Genomic DNA, 21714 nt, shown 5'->3' on the forward strand with positions numbered 1-21714 from the left:
CCCATCTGCACATTAGCTCATCAGGTGTGGCGGGAAACCGAAGGCTGGCGGATTGCCACAGGATACCAGCTACCACTTATCAACCTGGACAAGATGTCTGGCTGTCGTCTCAGGACTTACCATTGGCTGGCCTCTCCAGGAAGCTTTCTCCCAGGTTTGTGGGGCCCTTCAAGATCACCAGCATCATCAGCCCTGCGGCAGTCAAACTCCAGATGCCTCCATACATCAAGCGATATACGGTGGTTCACGTTTTCACCCTCAAGCCGGGTAACACCAGTCCGCTGTGCCCTTCTTCGACACCTCTTCCCACCCAGCCTACACGGTGAAGGCCATTTTAGACTCCAGAAGGCTGGGCCGGGGATTTCCGTATCTGGTCGACTGGGAAGGGTCCGGTCCTGAGGAATGCTCATGGGTCTCCAGCTCTTGTATCCTTGATCCACCAGGGGTCACCTTATAGGGGGGAGTGTTACTGTCAGGAGAAATGCGGGGGTGCCAATGTCTGCGGTACGGCCGGGGCGCCGCCCACATCTTGGCTCCGGCGGCTGGCGGCTCGGGTGGTGGATCCTCCCGCTGCAGAACGCGCACAGCCCCGCTTCGCACACCAGCCTAACCGACCCACCTTGTTCTAACATGCCAGTGGTTGTTTACCTTGGAGACCTGCTTGAGATATGTTTATATGGCAGTGGGAATTAATAAAATATTTTTAGAAAGTGGTCAAAATCAAATATGTACTTTTGTGTTTACATTTCATTGACTAATATGTGCTAGAATGGGTTAAACTTTTGTTTAGAATCAGCTATTTTCGCAACAGCTGGCAAGACTTTCTTCTAATTCATTCAGTACATAGAGTTAGTTGTTCCACTGCAGACAAACTAGACAATTATTGGATAAATGCTCAGCTTTGTCATGCTAAGAGAGGCCAAGTGTCTCTAGAAGTGAATGGAAAGTGGGCTCGGTTTATAAGCTGGGGAAACCCTGAGTACCTTTGTATGCAAGACTTGATTACTTGATTACAAGATTAAAACATTTCAAGGGGGCAAAGAATAGAAATGGTCATTTTGCCCAAGATGCCACTTTAACCTCATGCTGTCTTGTTTACCTGAGCAGGCAAGAAATCAATTCGGTCACTAAAGCGACATCAGAATTCTCCCTCATGTTGGCTTTCCATTGCTTGGGCCAATCCTAAATACAGAAAAAATTATTAAAAAGTGTGAAATACTTAGTTGTAAACTGTATTTCCCCTTGAAGGTTCATATTGCAGCAAATTAATCAAACTTACATGGTCTTGCTCGTACTCCAAAACATTGGTATAAAGAATTCGCTGCTCCTGCTCCTCTGGAGTCATTGCACCGGAGGCTGCAAATCTCCTGACACACATACACATTGATAAACTGTTTTAAAAATGCAAAATAAAAATTAACATAGTAAAAGATTATCCCACCAGAAATCCCCTAATTGTTTATTATACAACAACATCTACGTATGTAGAAAAAAGTCAAAGTAAAATATGCCACGGCCAATTTGAGGGGTTGAAATTAAACGTCATAATCTAATTTGTATAATTTCCGTAAATTAATTTATAGGGTACACTGATTTACCTGTTGGCTTCTTCCTGCAACCGTAATCTTGTTTCCTCCATCTTCCGCTGGAGCTGGGTTACAAAAAGCGTTAAAGGAAAGCTCAAGCAGAAGCCTCTGCGTCAGGCAGTAACTCGTATCTGACTAGCAGAGCTCGCCTGCTGGAGAATTACACAGCTAGTACCCCCACCAATATAAAAAACACTCTTGTGGCTGTGGAATCTAGATTGGACAAAATTCAGATCACAGTAACAAGGTCTCGATTTTTTGGAAAACAATACTGAACAGTGTATTCAAACACTGAAAGAGAGGTGTGTAGCCTTGACAGATAGCAACGCTAGACTAGCTGCGAAGGCTGAGGACTTTGAAAGCCGCAGGAATAACATCCAAATAATTGGCCTTCCGGAGTTCACTCAGAGACCCAGGCACACAAGCTTTTTCTCTAACCTACGTGTTGAATTGTTTGGCGAGAAGACTCTTCAATGTCCCCTCGAACTGGATTGTGCACACAGGGCACTCATCAGTAAACCACAACCCGGGTCGTAGACACAGCCTGTAATCATCCGTCTCCATAGCTACCAGACTAAGGACCTGATAAAGGAGGCACGTAAAAAAAAAAGGTCCACATTTGAGTCCCCTGTCCAGATTTTTGAAGACTATGCTACGGAGGTTGTTGAAGTACGCGGTACATATCGAGCGGTCATGGCTAAACTGTACAACCGCTGTTTTTCCCAGGCCGCATGCAGATAACATTGGATGGTGGGGTAAAGAAGAGATTCTCATTCCCCATAAACATTTGCAGCTAATTATCACAGGGCTGCCAAGTTTCAGAAAATGACAAGATTGGGAATTTAGTGTCATGATGCATTAGAAAAATGTGGCCTTTTTTTATAACATGGTTTTGGCCAGTTTTAACGTCGATTTATACCTTAAGACTGATGTCCTCATCCCCAGTGGGTCACTCTGCACTGTGGCCACTGTTTGATTGAATACCGTTTTACAGTAGTTCTCATTCCAGGGACTCTGTGGGTTCCTTTAGAGCGGTCTAAATTGACCCTTACAATGTCTGTAACTGACAGATATGGGTCTATTTGGTTCCATTTGTACACTCTCAGAGTTAATACCTTGAAATTTAGAATTTTGAGAATCACTGCTTTGGAGGGGGAATGGGTGTCTAAATTGATATTTGCAAGTATGTAACTCTGTCACAAACACACACACACACACACACACAAACATTGAGACTGATGTTAGAGTATATTTTTCAAGTGTGAACTGGCCAAAAGAAAAGGCAAATGCATGTTACACAACTCTGCAACAAATACAGGACAAAGACAGACTTATAGCAGCCTTAAAACAGTGCACATTAACAAGGATACTCAAGGAGGAACAGCTAATCAACAGCAAACAAAATTGGGTAGTGACCTACAGTCTTCTAGCCATACTTGCCAACCCTCCCGAGTGAGGGAAGAGTGGATCGTGAGATCGACAGGCGGATCGGTGCGGCGTCTTCAGTAATGCGGACACTGTATCGATCCGTTGTGGTGAAGAAGGAGCTGAGCCGGAAGGCAAAGCTCTCGATTTACCGGTCGATCTTCGTTCCCATCCTCACCTATGGTCATGAGCTTTGGGTCATGACCGAAAGGACAAGATCACGGGTACAAGCGGCCGAAATGAGTTTCCTCCGCCGGGTGGCGGGGCTCTCCCTTAGAGATAGGGTGAGAAGCTCTGTCATCCGGGGGGAGCTCAAAGTAAAGCCGCTGCTCCTCCACATCGAGAGGAGCCAGATGAGGTGGTTCGGGCATCTGGTCAGGATGCCACCCGAACGCCTCCCTCGGGAGGTGTTTCGGGCACGTCCGACCGGTAGGAGGCCACGGGGAAGACCCAGGACACGTTGGGAAGACTATGTCTCCCGGCTGGCCTGGGAACGCCTCGGGATCCCCCGGGAGGAACTGGACGAAGTGGCTGGGGAGAGGGAAGTCTGGGCTTCCCTGCTTAAGCTGCTGCCCCCGCGACCCGACCTCGGATAAGCGGAAGAAGATGGATGGATGGATGGACTCCCGAAATTCAGCGCCTCTCCCAAAAACCTCCCGGGACAAATTTTCTCCCGAAAATCTCCCGAAATTCAAGCGGAGCTGGAGGCCACGCCCCCTCCAGCTCCATGCAGACCTGAGTGACGTGTTGACAGCCTGTTCACACGTCCGCTTTCCCACAATATAAACAGCTAATGATCGAGGGCGAGTTCTTGGTTTCTTATGTGGGTTTATTGTTAGGCAGTTTCATTAACGTCCTCCCAGCGCGGTAACAGCACACAACAACAGCAGTCAAGTTTTTGTCTACCGTAAAGCAGTTCGTCTGCCGTAAACAGCAATGTTGTGACACTTTTAAACAGGACAATACTGCCATCTACTGTACATGCATATGTGACCCACCCATAATGTGTCACATTTTTGTGTTGATTTATTTATTTTATTTTGTGGTTTGAATTTGTTTTTGGAGCTGTCATTACACATTTATCAGTATTCACATTGGTCTATAGGGGGCAGTAGGGCGTTTCTTCCCAATTGAATGCTATCACCTGCAGACCGGAAGTGTCTTGTCATTCTGATGAGCGCGACCAGTCTGTGAACAATTGAAACGTCCTGTGTGCTTTTTCCTCCTGTATAACAAGTTAGTTTTGGTGAATCAACTCACTGAATAATATCCATGTGATCTTTATAAGTTCAAGTACACATTCTGATGGTGGAGCCTAACTCTAAAGTGTTTGTGAGTTGTAGTTTGTATTTGTGAATGAATCCAGTGCACAGCTGCAGTAATCAATACAAAAAGGCGACGTGAGTGCGCAATGTTTATATAGGAACTTCTGATCCTAATTCAGACTCCCAAATTAGAGCTCCCATTTTCTTATTGATTTTATAATGTATATTTGTATAATGTGTGTGTTCTGAAATAGTGACAGAGAATAGAACAAGGATGGACAATTCAACCCTTAACTCAACAATGAGTAGATGAGTGTTATGTGTGTGTATATGTGTAAATAAATGAACACTGAAATTCAAGTATTTCTTTTATTTATTGATATATATATATATATATATATATATATATATATATATATATATATATATATATATATATATATATATATATATATGTAATAATAAAAAAATATATATATAGCTAGAATTCACTGAAAGTCAAGTATTTCTTATATATATATCTTAACCACGCCCCCCGCCCCACCCCCCCACCCCCCACCTCCTGAAATCGGAGGTCTCAAGGTATGCTTCTAGCAAGCAGGAGAACGTGGAGTGGGATTTAAATGTCAACGCTGTTGTGTGTAAAACAGTAAAAGATGCCAAGACCTGCCTTCTTCTTCTTACTTTTAATGGTAGTTGGCAAGCAAACTTGTGGTGTGCATCCAGCACAGTCTGAAATGGAGTGTGAATCTAGATGGTACCCTACTCTAAATTCTAGATTAGTAGATTTTTTCCTCTCCCCAGTAGTCCTATCCGTTTGCATGCCTTCCTCATATATCCCGCCACTCTCCCCTTCCACCTCGAGAAATGTCAAGTGTGGCGTGAGAATGTGTTAAATTGTGTGACTGTCACGCTCAAAGCGTGAGACTTGGCAGCTGTGTCATCAACAAACCCTGAGCCTGCTCTAAGTTTGAGGGACTCGAAACACTAGCCATGCTAACACGGTTTTTCATCAAGTTACGCAGACATGGCCAGAGTGAGACTCTTTGACAATTTGAAAATGCTTTTAAGAGGTACTGTATTTTTTGGAATTTGCTTATCATTCACCATTTCCTATGTAAAACCAGATTACATGTGTTTTTTTCTCTTTTTTTATGCATTCTAATTCATAATATACAGCAAGTATGAGGTGGCTAACAATGCAGCTAATGGGAGTAGTCTATTGCGCTCTTAAAAAAAACATCCAAAATACACCAACAATACTTAATTTACATTTCATGACCTGCATTTTAACCAAGTATTAGCAACATATAAGCACTAATGCCAAGGAACTACTTTTAGCGACGGCATGATCACAGACAGGTAACTAAGTTATGCAAACATTGACATACTGAGTCGGTGAGCTGCTGCATTGCCTCTGAGTTGGTAAAAGTTAAATGTAGATTATAAATCATGCCTCTCACTTGTATAGTAGAAGGTTGTGGCCATAAACCGAGAAGTTGGTCAACTTTGACATTCAACTTAGATGGCAAGAGAGACACGAAAAGACGCTTGTTTACTTTGTGTTTTATTTTTTTACCTGTGTGAGCATTATGGTTGATTCTTAATCTAAACAGGAAGATGTAAACATCGTACCAGTCGGCATCCCAGTGAGAGCAGACATTGTATAGTAAGTGATTGTTTTATTATGTATTTCTTGTTTAGCACTTAGCAATAGCGCTACTTGCTGGATTTGCTTATCACTTAGCTTCTAAAACTTGTAGCTCATCTTCCTTACAATCAGGCTCAAAAATACAAGGTTCTGGATCATCATGTGTCCTAAAATAATCATGGTCTCTTATGAAGTCTGCCATTAGTGGTAGTTGTTGTTGTTGAAGGAATAGCAAACGTTGTGATGCATCTGTAAAAACTAATACGCCACCGTATGCTTAAAATGACCAAAATACATTATATTACATGTTATTATGAATGTGCCTGTTACTACATTATATATATATGAGGGTTGTCCCGATACCAATAATTTGGTACCGCTACCAAAATGTATATTGATACTTTTCCAAATAAAGGGAACTACGAAAAATGTCAATATTGGCTTTATTTTAACATAAAATTTTACAAGACAAAAAACATATGTTTCTATTGCACTCAAATAACAATTTTACAAGGTTAAAATATAAATTAAAGGGCATTAACAGGGGATCTGGTTTACTTATTTCAGACAATCTTCCATAACGGGAGTTTCGGATGTTTTTAGAGCGCTTCATTGGCGGAATAGAGCAAGTCCCAAACATCCATTGTTAGCTGACTTTTGCTAGGGTTTATTTACGAGTTAAAAAGCATAAAAAAGAAAAAACTAAGGTGTACTAGTCTCACATAAGGACTGTGAATGATAGTCAAAATTTAAAAAAAAGTGCAATCCCCCTTTAAATGTGCAATCCCTTTGGCTGTATCGGGATGTAAAAAACACTACAGGTCTGGGATGTTATGATATCCCCTCACACTTTACTGATGGGCTGGAGGCTAACTGGCTTGTTATATCATCATCATGTAGACTTGGGAGAAGATCTATTGTCGCAATCAGAGTTTGTTGTTTACTTGGACACCACATGTTTGACTTTTGTTTTTGTTTTATCTCTCCATCGAGCCAAACAAGGCCTTAAATGTCATTCACACTTGGTGCTGAATAAGTCTATTATTCTGCAGCCTGGAACCAGTTGGGCATATTGTCTGGCCATAGTTATCTCGACTAAGTAAGGGGTTCATTCCAAACCAGTCTTTGAATTTTGCAAATATGTTGCTGATTTGGTTAGTTTTTTCTGCGAAATTTAAAAAAATTATGAAACCTCCCCCTCATTATTGAGACACTGAAAGTTGTTATTGGAGGTAGAATACAGCATACACATCTCATGCAAACAAGTTGCACAGCCACTGCTAAAGGAAATTAGAAAAATCAATAGCTAACCTTGATGTCGACTGACCTGACTTGTACAAAGAAAGGCTCAGATTCCAAACGGAGCGTGACCTTCTAGCCACAGAGGCTGAACTTGTCCTCTGCTGTCGTGGGTCAATGCACGACAGCCTTCTGGCCCACCAACTAAAAGCCAGATTGGCTTCTAACTAGATCACTTAGGCACACGATGAGTCATGTTCTCTGACCCCTGACTCAGATAGGGTAAATTACATATTTAGGTCGTTTTATTCCAGAGTACCCTAACAATAAAAGTTAATTATATAATTTCTTTGGTAAATGAATCATACCAAAAAGTTTTGCTGAATGATTGTCAGACACAAAATGCTCCTTTAGCCCTCTCTGAAATCAAAGAGGCCATTTGCTCAATGCGCAGTGGTAAATAACTGTGCCTTCACAACCAGGAACCTTCAGGTTGCTGGCACGGCCACTCTCCCAACCGCGCCACGCCGCCCCCTGATATCTCTATCATTCACAAGAAAGACAAGGACCCATCAAGCTGCGTGTCATTTTGCCCAATTTTGCTCCTTTCTGTTGATGTTAAAATTTAAATTTTAGGTCTAAACATCAAATCGTCCCCACATATAGCTACTTTCAGCAGATCTCCTGGCAATCTTACCACCTCGACAATGGACAATGTTTTGCCTCTTTGATTGGCTGATTAAACATCTTTTTCTTATAGAAATCTTCACAACCTCCCCCTTTTAATGAGCTTCACAATGTCTTTTTTTTCCTTAAGTTAGATAGAATTCTATTCTCTCACTAAAGACCTCTGCTCCAATATTTCAAAAAGCTCTTATTGAGGTATCATAGTAATACATCATCGCCTGATACTGCTGCCATCCTCTCATGCCTGTATGGCTGCACCCAGACGACGGTACAAGTGCAGGCCCAGGCCGACACCTGATAAGCCAACCAACATGACAACAAACAAAAACGAAGCCGGCAAGTCCGTCAGTCCCGTTAACCAGCACGCGCTTGCGGCACCACAATCCACAAAAGTGGGGAAGGTTTTCAGCAGCAGGAACTGGGAGACTAGTCAGCATAGAGGGAAAAATAAATGCAGCAATATACAGAAACATCCTGGATGAAAACCAACGGTTCCCATCCATTCTGAAAGAGCTTGAGAGGTGCTGCAAAGAGGAATGGGCAAAACTGCCAAGAGATAGGTGTGCCAAGCTTGTGGCATCGTATTCAAAAAGACTTGCTGCCAAAGGTGCATCAACAAAGTATTGAGCAAAGGGTCTGAATACTTGTACATGTGATTTTTGAGTTTTTTTATTTTTAATACATTTGCAAACATTTCAACATTTCTATTTTTTTCTCTCAAGATGGGGTGTACATGAATGAGAAATAAAATGGATGTTAGCAAATGGCTGGAATGACATAAAGAGTGAAACATTTAAAGGGGTCTGAATACTCTCTGTGCACACTGTATAAGGACAGTGACACTGGGTTTTTGAATGTTTCTGAGGGGAAATATAAATGTTGACTGCATCCAAAATGCACTGTATGTCTTGAACTCACTTTAATAAAATAAATATGTTGATTAAAAAAAAAAAAAAAAAAAAAAAGTCCAATTAGCCAGTAGGATCTTTTTCCTAAGTTTGAGGAACTTTTGTTGGGCAGTCTGTAGCGAAGAATGTTGATAGGTTGAAAACACTACACATACACCAGAAATAGATTCTCTGTTAAAAAAAAGTTTTTGGGATTTTATAGAGCTGTCCGGATACAACTTTTTCTCTTTCGATAAAATACAGTTATTGGAGACTCGAGTATTAGCCGATTCCGATATTGATTGACATATTATACATACTTGTAGAATATTGGAAAAGGTATGCTCAATTGAGGATAATGGTAGGTATGTAAACACTTACCTATTAATTATAAACCAATTCAAATGGACTTATGCGGTCTTTAAGTTGAAGTGGAGTGGAAATTGTTTTAGGCGACACTTATAGGGTACAATAATTCATGACGTAAAATCAAGCTCATGATGCAGTATGTCGACTGATGCAGACACTGTTGTTACTCGGTACTTTCTAAAATGCTTCTGCCTTGGAGACTAGTATGTGTAAGAAATATGCAAATATAATTATTTGTTACTTGTTTATATTGACAAATGTGCTGTTTTAGTCGACAACATTGTTCAATGAAGGACACTTCATGTCTGGCCTGTGTGCTATTGCGTGCTTAGCTGTTGTGTAGCTGCCAGGTCCCAGTACCCTATAGCCTACCATGTTTACCTTTTGTAAATGACTTGACTAAAACAGAATGAAAAACTAACTTTGTGTGCTTTTTGGAGGACGTTTAGGTGTTAACTGGCTGTCCATCTTAGTAAAAATACACAGCCGGACCCCCCCCCCCCCCCCCCCCCACCCCCCCCACCCCCACAAGGTCTTGCAAAAAAAACAGACAAGTGTTTAGGAAGCTTAAATGTGGCATTAAATTGGGGCTGAAAGGATACTGCCTCTTGCCTTGCTTTGGCTATGATGAGGTTCTCCATCATCTGCCGTTGGAGGGTCAGTGTCTGTGTGAGACAACAGAAATGGACATTACATTGTGTACTGACATACTGTGATTCCATTGGCCTGTCTACTTTGACATTTTACGCTATAGCAAACACATTTAGATAAAAAACACAACAGTCTGACTTCATGGACATAGAAAATAAAGACAAAAACAACTGTCCTGGCTGTTAAAAAAAAGGAATTGAAATAAACAGTTTTTAAGATGTAATATAAATGTAAACAAAAAAGTACATTAAAACCCCAAATACACATATTGAACACTTTACAGCACGGATGTCAAACTTGTTTTCATTGAGGGCAACATGACATTAATAGCTGCCTTTAGAGGGCTGGTTGTAACAGTGAATATATATACTGTATACATACAAATGTATCATCAACTCATGATAATAATAATAATAATAATAACTGGGATTTATATAGCGCTTTTCTAAGTACCCAAAGTCGCTTTACATGTAGAACCCATCATTCACACCTGGTGGTGGTAAGCTACTTTCATAGCCACAGCTGCCCTGGGGTAGACTGACGATAATATTATGCAGTTGCTTATTCTATTAATTTCTTTCCTAATATTTCTAATTTCCCTTAAAGGGGAACTGCACTTTTTGGGGGGAATGCGTTCACAAATATTATGAGAGACAAGAACACACGTCTTTTTTTTAGAATTTTAAAGACGATAAAAAACCGCTTGGAAGATGCAGCTAATGGAAGTAACCTTTGTAGCCTTCAAAGCCCTCTAAAACAACTTCAAAACCCTCCATCAACGTTTTATATACACAGTGCAAGTATATATACAGTATATAATGTAGTAACAGACACGTTCATAACAATATGTAATATGCACAATATTTACCATATTTTCGTCATTTTAATAATTTCTTCCGCACAATGATTCCCATTTCCATAACAGCGCACGTCCGACTTCTGGCAACAACTTGTGTTCCTCTTCCGGATTCAAAGTCGAGTGTGTTCTAATCATGGCAGACTTGGTAACAAACAACAAAGACAACAATTTTTGGACAAATGAAGATTTACAACCTTGTCTTTTTTAATCTGAATGAATGGAGGATGAACTACTGTTTATAGAAGCCAGCACGGAGAAGAAGGTGAAACGTTGGAGCAGACAGGAGCCGAGAGAGTGAGGTCGGCATGACACGAAGCTGCATATGTGGAATTTGGAGACAAGCTATTCTGTCATAAATGGAGTGCTGACCTAACCTGACTCTTGCCAGATCCTTGTAGTTCGCTGAGCTCCACACAAGGATCTGGGACTTCTCAATAGGAGATGTATTTCAGAAGGCAGGGCCTTGTCAAAAAAAATCATTGCATGTGATTGGATAAACCACTTGTCTGTTTTCTTGAATGACGTGCTACTTCAACCACTCACATTGAAATCAACCCGTGACGCTGATGAGAGCGACGCTGTGAAATCCAAAACAGAAGAGCCAACATATTGGATAGCAATGTCAGTACACGATCGATGTCGTTTGTGACAAAAAAATTTGCAGAATCAATGTCAGCACACGACTCCTCGCTACGTGCCGCCATTGTTGTCTGAATCAAACAGTCGCTTCGGCGCTACGTCACGTCTATGAAATCTCGCCCGACAATCTTGATTGGTTCATTTTTGTTATCTTGAAGGAGTTTGTATTGCCCTTGAGCCCAGACCCTTGTGTGGAGCTCAGCGAACTACAAGGGTCTGGCGAGAGTCAGGTTAGTGCTGACCCAAATAATCCAAAAAGAACATCCTGAACCAAAAGACAACCGTCCATTGAGGGAATAATACTTTAATATCGATCATGATACATGCAGCACGTCACGTGTGTTAGTACAACTACAGTACATACGCTGTCTGGCTCGCTGTGTACAAACAAAACATGAAATGTGGGCTAATACTTTAAAATGATTGTTCATGATTTTCAGTTAGTACAGATTGGTGTCCAATCGCAATTTTGTGCAATACAAACTCAAACGCATTTCGTGCTCACATAGAAGCTAGTTTATCTCTTGCAGTAGTTCGCTTTTACGGCGAATACCGTAGCATGCCGACGTGTTACAACAATAGAAAAATAGTTCCTCAGTGTTCGCTCTTACAATAACAATGTTGCTTGGTTATAATACACGTTACGAAACATAAATTAAGTATTAGTGACGGTTTTTGAATGCATTTTTAAAGTAATTTAGAGGTGGAATTGAATGCTCCGATTAGCTGCATTGCTAGCTACCTAGAACGAGCCGATTTGTACATGTTAGAATGCAAAAAAAACAAAAACGTTTTGTTTTCTTGTCATTCATAATATTTGTGAACTATAGGCAACATTTAAAAAAAAAGTGCAGTTCCTCTTTAATGTACTCTGTGCCAAATCTAATTTATGTTATATTTCTAATTTATTTAGCTTGTTTTTTAAATCATCTGATTTTTTTGTTCTTACTTTTTTCTTATATGAAGATATTGCTACAATTTTCCTCTAAAAACAGCCTTCAATGGGTCCAATAACATGGGAGGTGAGACCGCTCCAGTTTCACTGAACTCTAAGAACCTGATGTTGTTCTGTTGTTTTTCTGTCTTATCCCACTCTTGTCCCCGCAATTTCCCTCTCTTTGTACATTTGTTTTCTTCTTTCTATCCCCTCCTGCTCCGGTCCAGCTGCGCCAAACATTATTATAAATCCATTTAATAAAGTTAAATAGAAAAAAGGCAACAAGAGAAGTATCCCACAATTCTCTTTTGTAAATTAAATCTGTACAGAAAATATGGGAATCTACATCAACAATATGATGTGCCTGAGTAGATGAAAAGGACAAAAAAAAAAAAAAAAAAAAAAAAAAGAAGAACTCTAAAAAGAGACTGATTTCAGATTTTATTTGTGCCTTAAAGCAGTGGTCCCCAACCTTTTTTCCACCAGGGACCGGTTAATGTATGCATTATTTTCAGGGACCGCCTTCCTACATGTGGCAGATAAAAACAGCAAAAAAAATTAGCAAGAAAAATTGGCCTTTGGCTACAATCTGGCACATTAACATTTGATTTGTCCATTAATGTGCATTAATGTACTCTAACAAAGGAATTGTACTAACCATCTATTAACAAGCTTATTGGTCTGTTTAGTGGGACAGGCCAAAGTTAGTAGTTTATAAATTAATTACTGTTTCTGTGCGGTCCGGTAGCAAATGCGTCACGGACCGGTACCGGTCCCCGGACCGGTGGTTGGGGACCACTGCCTTAAAAGGACAGGTCATTCAACAACAAACTTGAATTTAGTTTCCATGTATTATTTTTTGCACGCAAATTAAAATCAACAGACAAGTATGTTGGTGGATGGTCACTTAGATCTATAGTCCCAATTTCACAAGTATACACCGTATTTTTTGGACTATAAGGCGCACTTAAAATCCTTTCATTTTCTCAAAACTCGACAGTGCGCCTTATAACCCGGTGCGCCTAATGTCCGGAATAATTTTGGTTGTACTTACCGACCTCGAAGCTATTTTATTTGGTACATGGTGAAATGATAAGTGTGACCAGTAGATGGCAGTCACACATAAGACATACGTGTAGACTGCAATATGATGGCAGTCACGCATAAGAGATATGTGTAGACTGCAATATGACTCAAGTAAACAACACTAAAAATGTTATATGTTCCATTGAAAATATAGAACATTACACACGGCGTTCAAAAATCTCTCAAAATGTTTTAGTACGACTTTGGTAAGCTATGAAGCCGCACTGCTTGATGGATTGTACTGTGCTTCAACATACGAGTATTATTATAGTGCAAGTATTATTATAGTGTGTGTATAAGGTAAGACATATTATCTGGCGTTCTGTTTCGCAATATTATGCAAAATAAACTTTTCTTACCTTCTGGTACCTGCTGATCTGTATTTGGGATCTGCATAAGTCCTGAAAATTTGCACGCGTTCTCCTTTGTAGTCCGTGCCGACCCCGTAGTTAATAAGCTTCTTCTTTTTCTCCTACTTCTTGTTATGGGACATTCATCCTCCGCTGTTGCCATTTCTAATATAAAGTAGTGTAAAGTTCTTACTTATATCTGTCAGTAAACTCGCCATGAAAGCGCTAAAACATACCTAAAACCCAAGGAACTTTATTTATTAGAGAGTTCCGGTCGAACGGTTTTCCACGGGACACATTTCCGGCGTTGTTATTGCACTAGTGAGCCACGGATGAGGAGATGCTGCTCCGTTATTGATTTAAGTAAAGTCTGAATGTCATTAAAACAGTTAGCTCCATCTTTTGACACTTCTTCCACTCCCGTCCTTGCACGCCACACCGCTACAACAAAGAGGACGGGGAAAAGACGCTGTCGAAGGTGAGCCACGTAAATAAAACCACCCACAAAACGGCGCATCGTGAAGCGACTGTCAGAAAGCGGCTTGAAGATGATCTGTAAAACATAATCTATGCAACATTTTGACCAAAGAACCACCATTACATGTTATGTAGACCACAAGGAAATGCTTTAAACTTAGAAAAAAAACAAAAAACAATATGACCCTTTTAATGCGCCCTATATCCGGTGCGCCTTTTGTATGAAAATAGACCTGAATAGACCCGCTCATCTGCAGTGCGCCCTATAATCTGGTGCGCCCTACGGTCCGGAAAATACGGTATTTTGTCTTTAACCTTCCCAAATGTTAGAAAATAATCTATTCTTGTATAAAGAGAGTAGGGAGCAGAATAGTACCGTATTTTTCGGACTATAAGTCGCAGTTTTTTTCATAATTTGGCCGGGGGTGCGACTTATACTCAGGAGCGACTTATGTGTGAACTTATTAACTCATTACCGTAAAATATCAAATAATATTATTTAGCTCATTCACGTAAGAGACTAGACGTATAAGATTTCATCGGATTTAGCGATTAGGAGTGACAGATTGTTTGGTAAACGTATAGCATGCTCTATATATTATAGTTATTTGAATGACTCTTACCATAATATGTTACGTTAACATACCAGGCACGTTCTCAGTTGGTTATTTATGCGTCATATAACGTACACTTATTCAGCCTGTTGTTCACTATTCTTTATTTATTTTAAAGTGCCTTTCAAATGTCTATTCTTGGTGTTGGGTTTGATCAAATACATTTCCCCCAAAAATGTGACTTATACTCCAGTGCGACTTATATATGTTTTTTTCCTTCTTTATTATGCATTTTCGGCCGGTGCGACTTATACACCGGAGCGACTTATACTCTGAAAAATACGGTAAGTATAATCCCTTCTGTCAGGTAAAAGGTCTCGCCATATGTCAGTTACTACTTCCTCAAAAAGTGTGTTTACTTTCTTATATAGGGACTTAGTGTCATGAGTTTTTCTACTAGATGAGTTCAATTTTGTCTGAAGATACATATTTAAATCCCCACCATAGATCAAAATAACTTCTGTTTCTTTACCATAATATTGGTGATTTTTTTTTTGAAGAAACTAACATCACTCCAGGGGGTTGCATAGACGTTCAATAAGGTAATTGAATTCCCATCTATCTTTTCCTTTACTAAAATAAATCTACCCTCCATATCACCAAATTCCAAAACTTTTTCAAAATTATTTGAGTTGGGGGTAGTAACTCCTCTCCTATGTCCTGATTTATATGAATAAAAAAACAAATTAGTGAAGCACATTCTTTTTAGTTGTACATGCTCCTTGTCAGTCAAGTGTAAATACGAATGGGTGCTTGCTATGTCCTTACCTTCAATAAGATTTTACAATGTTTTAAGTGGGTTTGACAGCCCTTTAACATTTGACGAAACTAATTTTGCTTTGTCACTAGCCAAGTGTATTTACTTGTAAATGTACCAACAGATTAGGTGAAATAGAACTGAACAGAACTACTCCCAGAATAAACAAGAACACAAAACATAATGAGCAATAAAGAAAAAAAAAAGTTTCATTCTAAGGCTGGGGTCTCTAATAGATGACCCTGGGCTAAGCTAGATAAAACGTCTAGGAAATCGTGTTTGATACACGCTTCCACCATCTTAGTCACTGCTGTTGTGTCCTTGGGCAAGATACTTTACCCACCTGCTCCCAGTGCCACCCACACTGGTTTAAATCTAACTTAGATAATGGGTTTCGCTATGTAAAGCGCTTTGAGTCACTCGAGACAAGCACTATAAAAATATAATGGGAGCCAATATTATACTTTGAAAATTATTTGAAGCTTACTTAAGCTTGTTTTGCACTGATTACTTTTTACGCTAACAATTGTATGGAATAAGAGAAAAATATTTATTATTTTGTTGATATTGTTACATCGGTTTTTTTTCTACCTCATTACTGTACAGTGTTCACAAATAAGTTTATTTCTTGTGTTTTCTTATGATTAAAATGGCAAACAACAAATTAACTGCAAAATGAAAATGTTCAAGGAAAGGTATTGGTATCGGTGATACTGCTGTGTACTGAATTGATACTGATACACTTCTTGATACCATGGAAACAATCCCAAATGAGCTGTTTTCCCTTGGCTGTTTTCACAAGAACACACGACATACACACAATGAGATAAACATAACTATTTAGGTCAAATATTTGTGCTTTACCGTATATTTATACTTTTTCAGCAGTGGAAAAATTTGTTTCAGTATGAAGTTGATAAAGTTGCTACCTTAACCAGCTAACACAGCTCTATGAGAACCAACAACTTGAGTGGTAAATATTGTTAGACAAAACAGTTCCGCTTGACATTTTGATTCGCTATGTGTGTAGGGAACAATTGATTTCTCACAAAAGTGGTATTCTAGAATCACCAGCAATTCAAAAAATAGTGTTAATAAGTTGTTTACCAAACGCATTGACTTTTCTCCATTAAGCTCAAATCTTCAGTCGACGTTGAAACATGTTTTCGACATGCACAAATATGTAAACGTACACGTACGGCAGGCATATGGCTATCATGATGCTGCGCTGTTGCTAAACATGCTGGTGGTCTCGTGAGAAATAAATAATTAGCTTTCTAGCCGTTATCAACGTCAATTCAACACGTTGCTGCACCGTAACAATTTCCACCGGAAATTATAGGTGTAAAAAAAACATCGATTTTCAGATTAATCATGATTCTTATCAGTATTTGCGGCTCCAGACAGATTGTTTTGTCCAATATGGCTCTTTCAACATTTTGGGTTGCCGACCCAAGGGTTAGAACTACACGCTAATTTGTATTAGAAATGGCAACAGCGGAGGATGCATGTGCATGTACGAGCCAGTCTGCCCCACAACAAAACCATAAAGGAAACAAAAAGGAGCATATTGACTACATCATCGGACTACAACAATCCGCTGACAGTTTTCCCAAATTGGGACGTCACCAATTGTGCACATTTCGAAGGCAAGATTATTTTCTAAGTATCTCCGCAATGCCTACATGGTTTGCTTTCAAATGTTCGGGACTTATGCAGATCTCAAATACACAAAAAGAGGTACCAATAGGCAAGAAAAGTTGGTTTTGCATAATAGAATTGAAATAAATCATCATGCAATATTATTCTTTTAACACTGTTGATTGTTATTTTTTACATAAAATCAATAGTTTCCCATGTAGTCCAAAATATGCATTTAATCCCTGCAAGCCATGCCACCCATACTCATCCAATTGTGTCCCCCTCATATCTGAAATCTAAATTTCGTCCTTGTTCGTCCACGTTTAATGCGCGCACACACACAAACACACACACACACACTTACTAAAGAAGTCTTCTGATAGGCTTGACCAGGTGTGAGTCTTGCCAGGCGAGCCTCATAATTGGCTTTTAGCTTCTGATTCAAATGTGAGGCTTCTTCAATAGGTGTCAGCTCCCTGGAGCACACAAGCAGTGTTTCAAAATTATATAAAACATTATCACTATAATTCTAATAACACATTACTATCATACAGTGCTTTTCTAAATACTTGCTTGATTGACGAGTAGGAAAATAAAGACATGAGTTTGGAGACATTTCTGGAAGGTTGAGAGTGTTGCAGAGTTTAAAAAAAAAATGTATATTCCAGTTTCACAGGAAATATAAAAATTGGTCATAGAAAATATATTAAAAACTGCAGCTTGAATTAACTTCAACTTTTCCAGATGTTGTCAAATTCATGCGGCATGGCACGATTGTATCATCATATTAGCAATGATACTATGATACACACATGTATTTCTGCATCTTGGTGCATTTGTAGCTTTGAAAAAATTATTTCCCTTACATAGAGATTAGCCTGTCTAAATCACTCTAAAAATACAACTTAACATTAAAACTAAAAAAAGCCCAACAGTGAATATGGTAAAAACAGAAAAAAGACCAACAAAAAAAGCTACTAATAACATTAAGCTGGAATGAAAGCTGTTTTATGTATAATTTAATAACATTTCTTTAAAAAAATTCATTTAATTTAAAGTAAAAAATATCCTGTTGGCGCTGCATCCGTTGATGGGAATAAATGACTTACAAAGACTTGCTTAGTTTTTAAATACAAATTACACTTGTAATGGAATGAAACATATCATTTCTAGAGGAAGGAAAGATTGGAGATGTGTGTTAATTTTTCGGTGTTAAGATACAGGATTTTTTCATAAGGTCACAATATGGACAAAAATATTAAATATATTATTCCCCGCTCAGTCAGTGCACTGTCCCTGTAATAATACGAAGATACAAGATTTAAAAGAGTACAAAATTACATATTTCTTTTGACATTGCAGTTACATAAAAAACACATGTAATGGTTACGTGGAAAAAACGAATCGGACAGACTAATCACTGCAGGTAACAGCGATGTAGACTCGTGAAAGTAAACAAACTAGGGAATTAGGATACGATAATCTATGAATGAGATCAGTCGATACCAATCACATGTATTAACTGTAATTTTCTTAATGTATTTATGGTGAGCCTTTCTTTTGCACTGTTCACTGAAATCTATAACATGGAATTGATGAACTGGTCTCTCAACGCAATTGACAAGATCTTCTCAACGAGAAGCTCAGGTTCGGGGTAACCTGCCTGTCCTGACGGACCATTTGCTGTTGGATACACAATAGACTAGTGGGAGAAGTGGAGGGTCTGATGCCTGCCGATTCTTTCCGTTGAAGACATTGAAAATGTCTATCTATTTGGGACTTTAACAACAGGTCACTCTGGTCTATCGACAAATTCTGAGGACAGTGGCAGCCCTTCAAGGAGCCCAAAGGATGCCTGTCGTGATTGATGGGATGGGCAAGGCTGTGGGCACTCAGACTACGGTGATTTCTGGCCACTATCTCTTTATTTGCTGCAATGGAGGTCATTATTAACTTAGAGGAGTGACTCCACACTGTGTATAAAAATACAGTTAGCTGATAGCTGCCTGTGTCAGCCAGAAAAAAAAAAAATCCAAGTATCCGCCACAGGGGACCGACTCTTTTTGAAAACCATTAATTGGCATTGGCTGATTCAACTTTTTCTACATAAATTAACTGATATTGATTGGTTGCTGATGCATCCCTGGATCCTTAAAACGAATACATGAATAAACACTTAAACAGGCACTTTTTAGGAATAAAAATAACATCGTAAACTACTACCATTTTCAAGTTGACGTCGACATACATGGTCAACTGCTTATGTCAACATAACATGTGACAGTCAAATGACATTTCTATTTAAAATGTTGAGATTATTTGGACATGAAAAAAACGTAAACTTACGCAAATGGAGTTCAAATAAAATGTCTGTTAAAAAAAAAAAAACACGTTAAAAACACATTTATTGGCTGTCATGCAAATTTTGTCCAAGCCAGAAAAAGCAACCAGAGATGACTGGCACATAACACCTCTGTTCCTCAATATAGATGACGTGTATATCATTTATAAAATCAGGGCACACTTATACGTAGTCCAATCGACTCTGCATCTTATGGCACAATATACTGTAAAGTGCTCTATGAGTAAAAACCATCCAATCTCTACCATGTTGATGTGGAACAAGGCGCAAATGAAATCTGTGTTTTGTTCTCTCCAATGAAATACTTTACTTTAATATATTACTTTTTAAGGTTGACTTTGTTAACTTTGGGAAGGTCATATTACCATTTATCTCCTACTTGTACCTCCTTTTTGTGGGGCTATATTTGCATTTATGTGACTCTCTATGTTACACATATGTTACTACAAATAATCACAATCTATTTGTGGGGATCCATCCCCATTAACTTTGCTCTTGAAAAAAAGACAAAGCTATAGATTCGACTGGTTGTCGACAATGAGAAGATTTTACTGTGAAAATCCTTAGTGAAAGACTGCCCTAATGTTTACACTTTTATAGACTTAAGCCTGAAATATACTCTCGCGTTGCGTAGCTTGCGTCCCTGGATTTTTGGGAGGTGCACGTAGGGCTACGCAAGCTACGCGACGCGAGAGTATACACCAGCCTTTACATTTTACTCTTATTTTTTCATGATTATACTGTGCTTTCTGCTTTTCCACTGTTGTAGCGCCTTTTTATAGTCGGCGTTCACTATTGCTTCACTCAGCATTAGAGTGCACTCGCATTTGAGAACTGAGATCCTTCTTTCAGGCAATCTTGGTCCACCTGTTTGTTGCAGTCCTGGGTTTGGTGGACAGCGGTCACACTTGACCAAATGCAGTGTGAGCAAAAGGACTAGAGATGATTTGAAACTGAATGTGTGAACGCACACTTAAAGGGCCCCTTTAATGCTGACAACATTGGCATGTATTTCATAGTTCTGGACATAAAATGTATGTCTACAGGTAAAATTTCTCCCAAAATAGACACAGCAGGGATTTTAGACTTGTTGTCCATACCAAAGACTATAAAAATGGGACCCATTGCCTCCCTGCTTGACATTCAGCATCAAGGGTTGGGGGTTAAATCACGAAAAATGATTCCCGGGCGCGGCCACCGCTGCTGCTCACTGCTCCCCTCACCTCCCAGGGGGTGATCAAGGGTGATGGGTCAAATGCAGAGAATAATTTCGCCACACCTAGTGTGTGTGTGACAATTATTGGTACTTTAACTTTAACTTTTAACAGGTTTCAGCACATTTTAGAATCACCTACAGAAGACAAGAGACAATTTCCACGTAGCCACGGGTACATGGGCCACATTTATTTAATCTGATCAACATTTGGATTACAATATTACTGTGTACATGGACCCTGAAAAAAACAATGCGATTACGACTTGAATTTTCATGCATCACACCTTAAATCAGAATACTTTACTTTGGACATGCCCACCATATACCGCAATAGGAAAGACGTGTTATTGTTTGTGCTATGGCGCCATCTTTTGGGCGAGTTCACTTTACTGCAGGTGCTGAAAAAGCAGTAGACTTCCACTGTAAACAAACATGGCTTTGTGCATTTCTGTTTGTCCGACGTTATCACGGTATATATTTATAATTGTTTCCTTATGTTCACTACTTTTGTTTTACCTCTCTTTTTGAAATGGAGCTGTTCTGTGCTTTTTATGTTGTGATTATGTACAGGTTGCGTCTTCTTGTTACAACATTTTTTGTATGTGTCCCGAGAATAACAGTTAATGCTTGGAGTAGTTGTAATGTCCTGACAACTGGATCCTTTCTTTTATTGGTAGATCGACACTTGACACTTAATAACATACTTTGCTAATCTCGTTTTCACACAACAAACTCACAGCATATAATGCTACTTCTGTACAAGTTGAATGGGGGGAGACAGCAGCAAGAAAATTGCTTCATTCCGAGACTATTAAATATAGTATAGCTGGCATCAAAGACATGCGCAGTAAGGATAATTTCAAACCGAATTTCGGAAGTAGTGTTTTCATGCGCTACAATCAGAATGACTATCAGCATAAACCACCTGTTTCGATCGGAATTAAATTTTGATCCGATTGTGTGTGATCGGGTCAGAATATTCCAAATGGTGTGTTTACATAAAGCATTTTTATTCC

General features: G+C 39.3%; 1 protein-coding gene across 2 annotated transcripts in view; it reads right to left on the minus strand.

The window, feature by feature from the left end:
* Positions 1-21714, minus strand: part of vps9d1 (VPS9 domain containing 1) — an 83844-nt gene that overhangs the window by 38834 nt on the left and 23296 nt on the right. For both annotated transcript variants that reach the window (XM_061927986.1, XM_061927985.1), the window contains exons 5-9: positions 17485-17596; positions 9712-9774; positions 1599-1651; positions 1280-1367; positions 1100-1182 (exon numbers count right to left, since the gene is read on the minus strand). In XM_061927986.1, the coding sequence (XP_061783970.1) occupies positions 1100-1182; positions 1280-1367; positions 1599-1651; positions 9712-9774; positions 17485-17596 (399 nt within the window). The remainder of the gene's footprint in view (positions 1-1099; positions 1183-1279; positions 1368-1598; positions 1652-9711; positions 9775-17484; positions 17597-21714) is intronic.

The sequence above is a fragment of the Nerophis lumbriciformis genome, linkage group LG35, assembly GCF_033978685.3.
Source record: "Nerophis lumbriciformis linkage group LG35, RoL_Nlum_v2.1, whole genome shotgun sequence".
NCBI classification, from domain to species: domain Eukaryota; kingdom Metazoa; phylum Chordata; class Actinopteri; order Syngnathiformes; family Syngnathidae; genus Nerophis; species Nerophis lumbriciformis.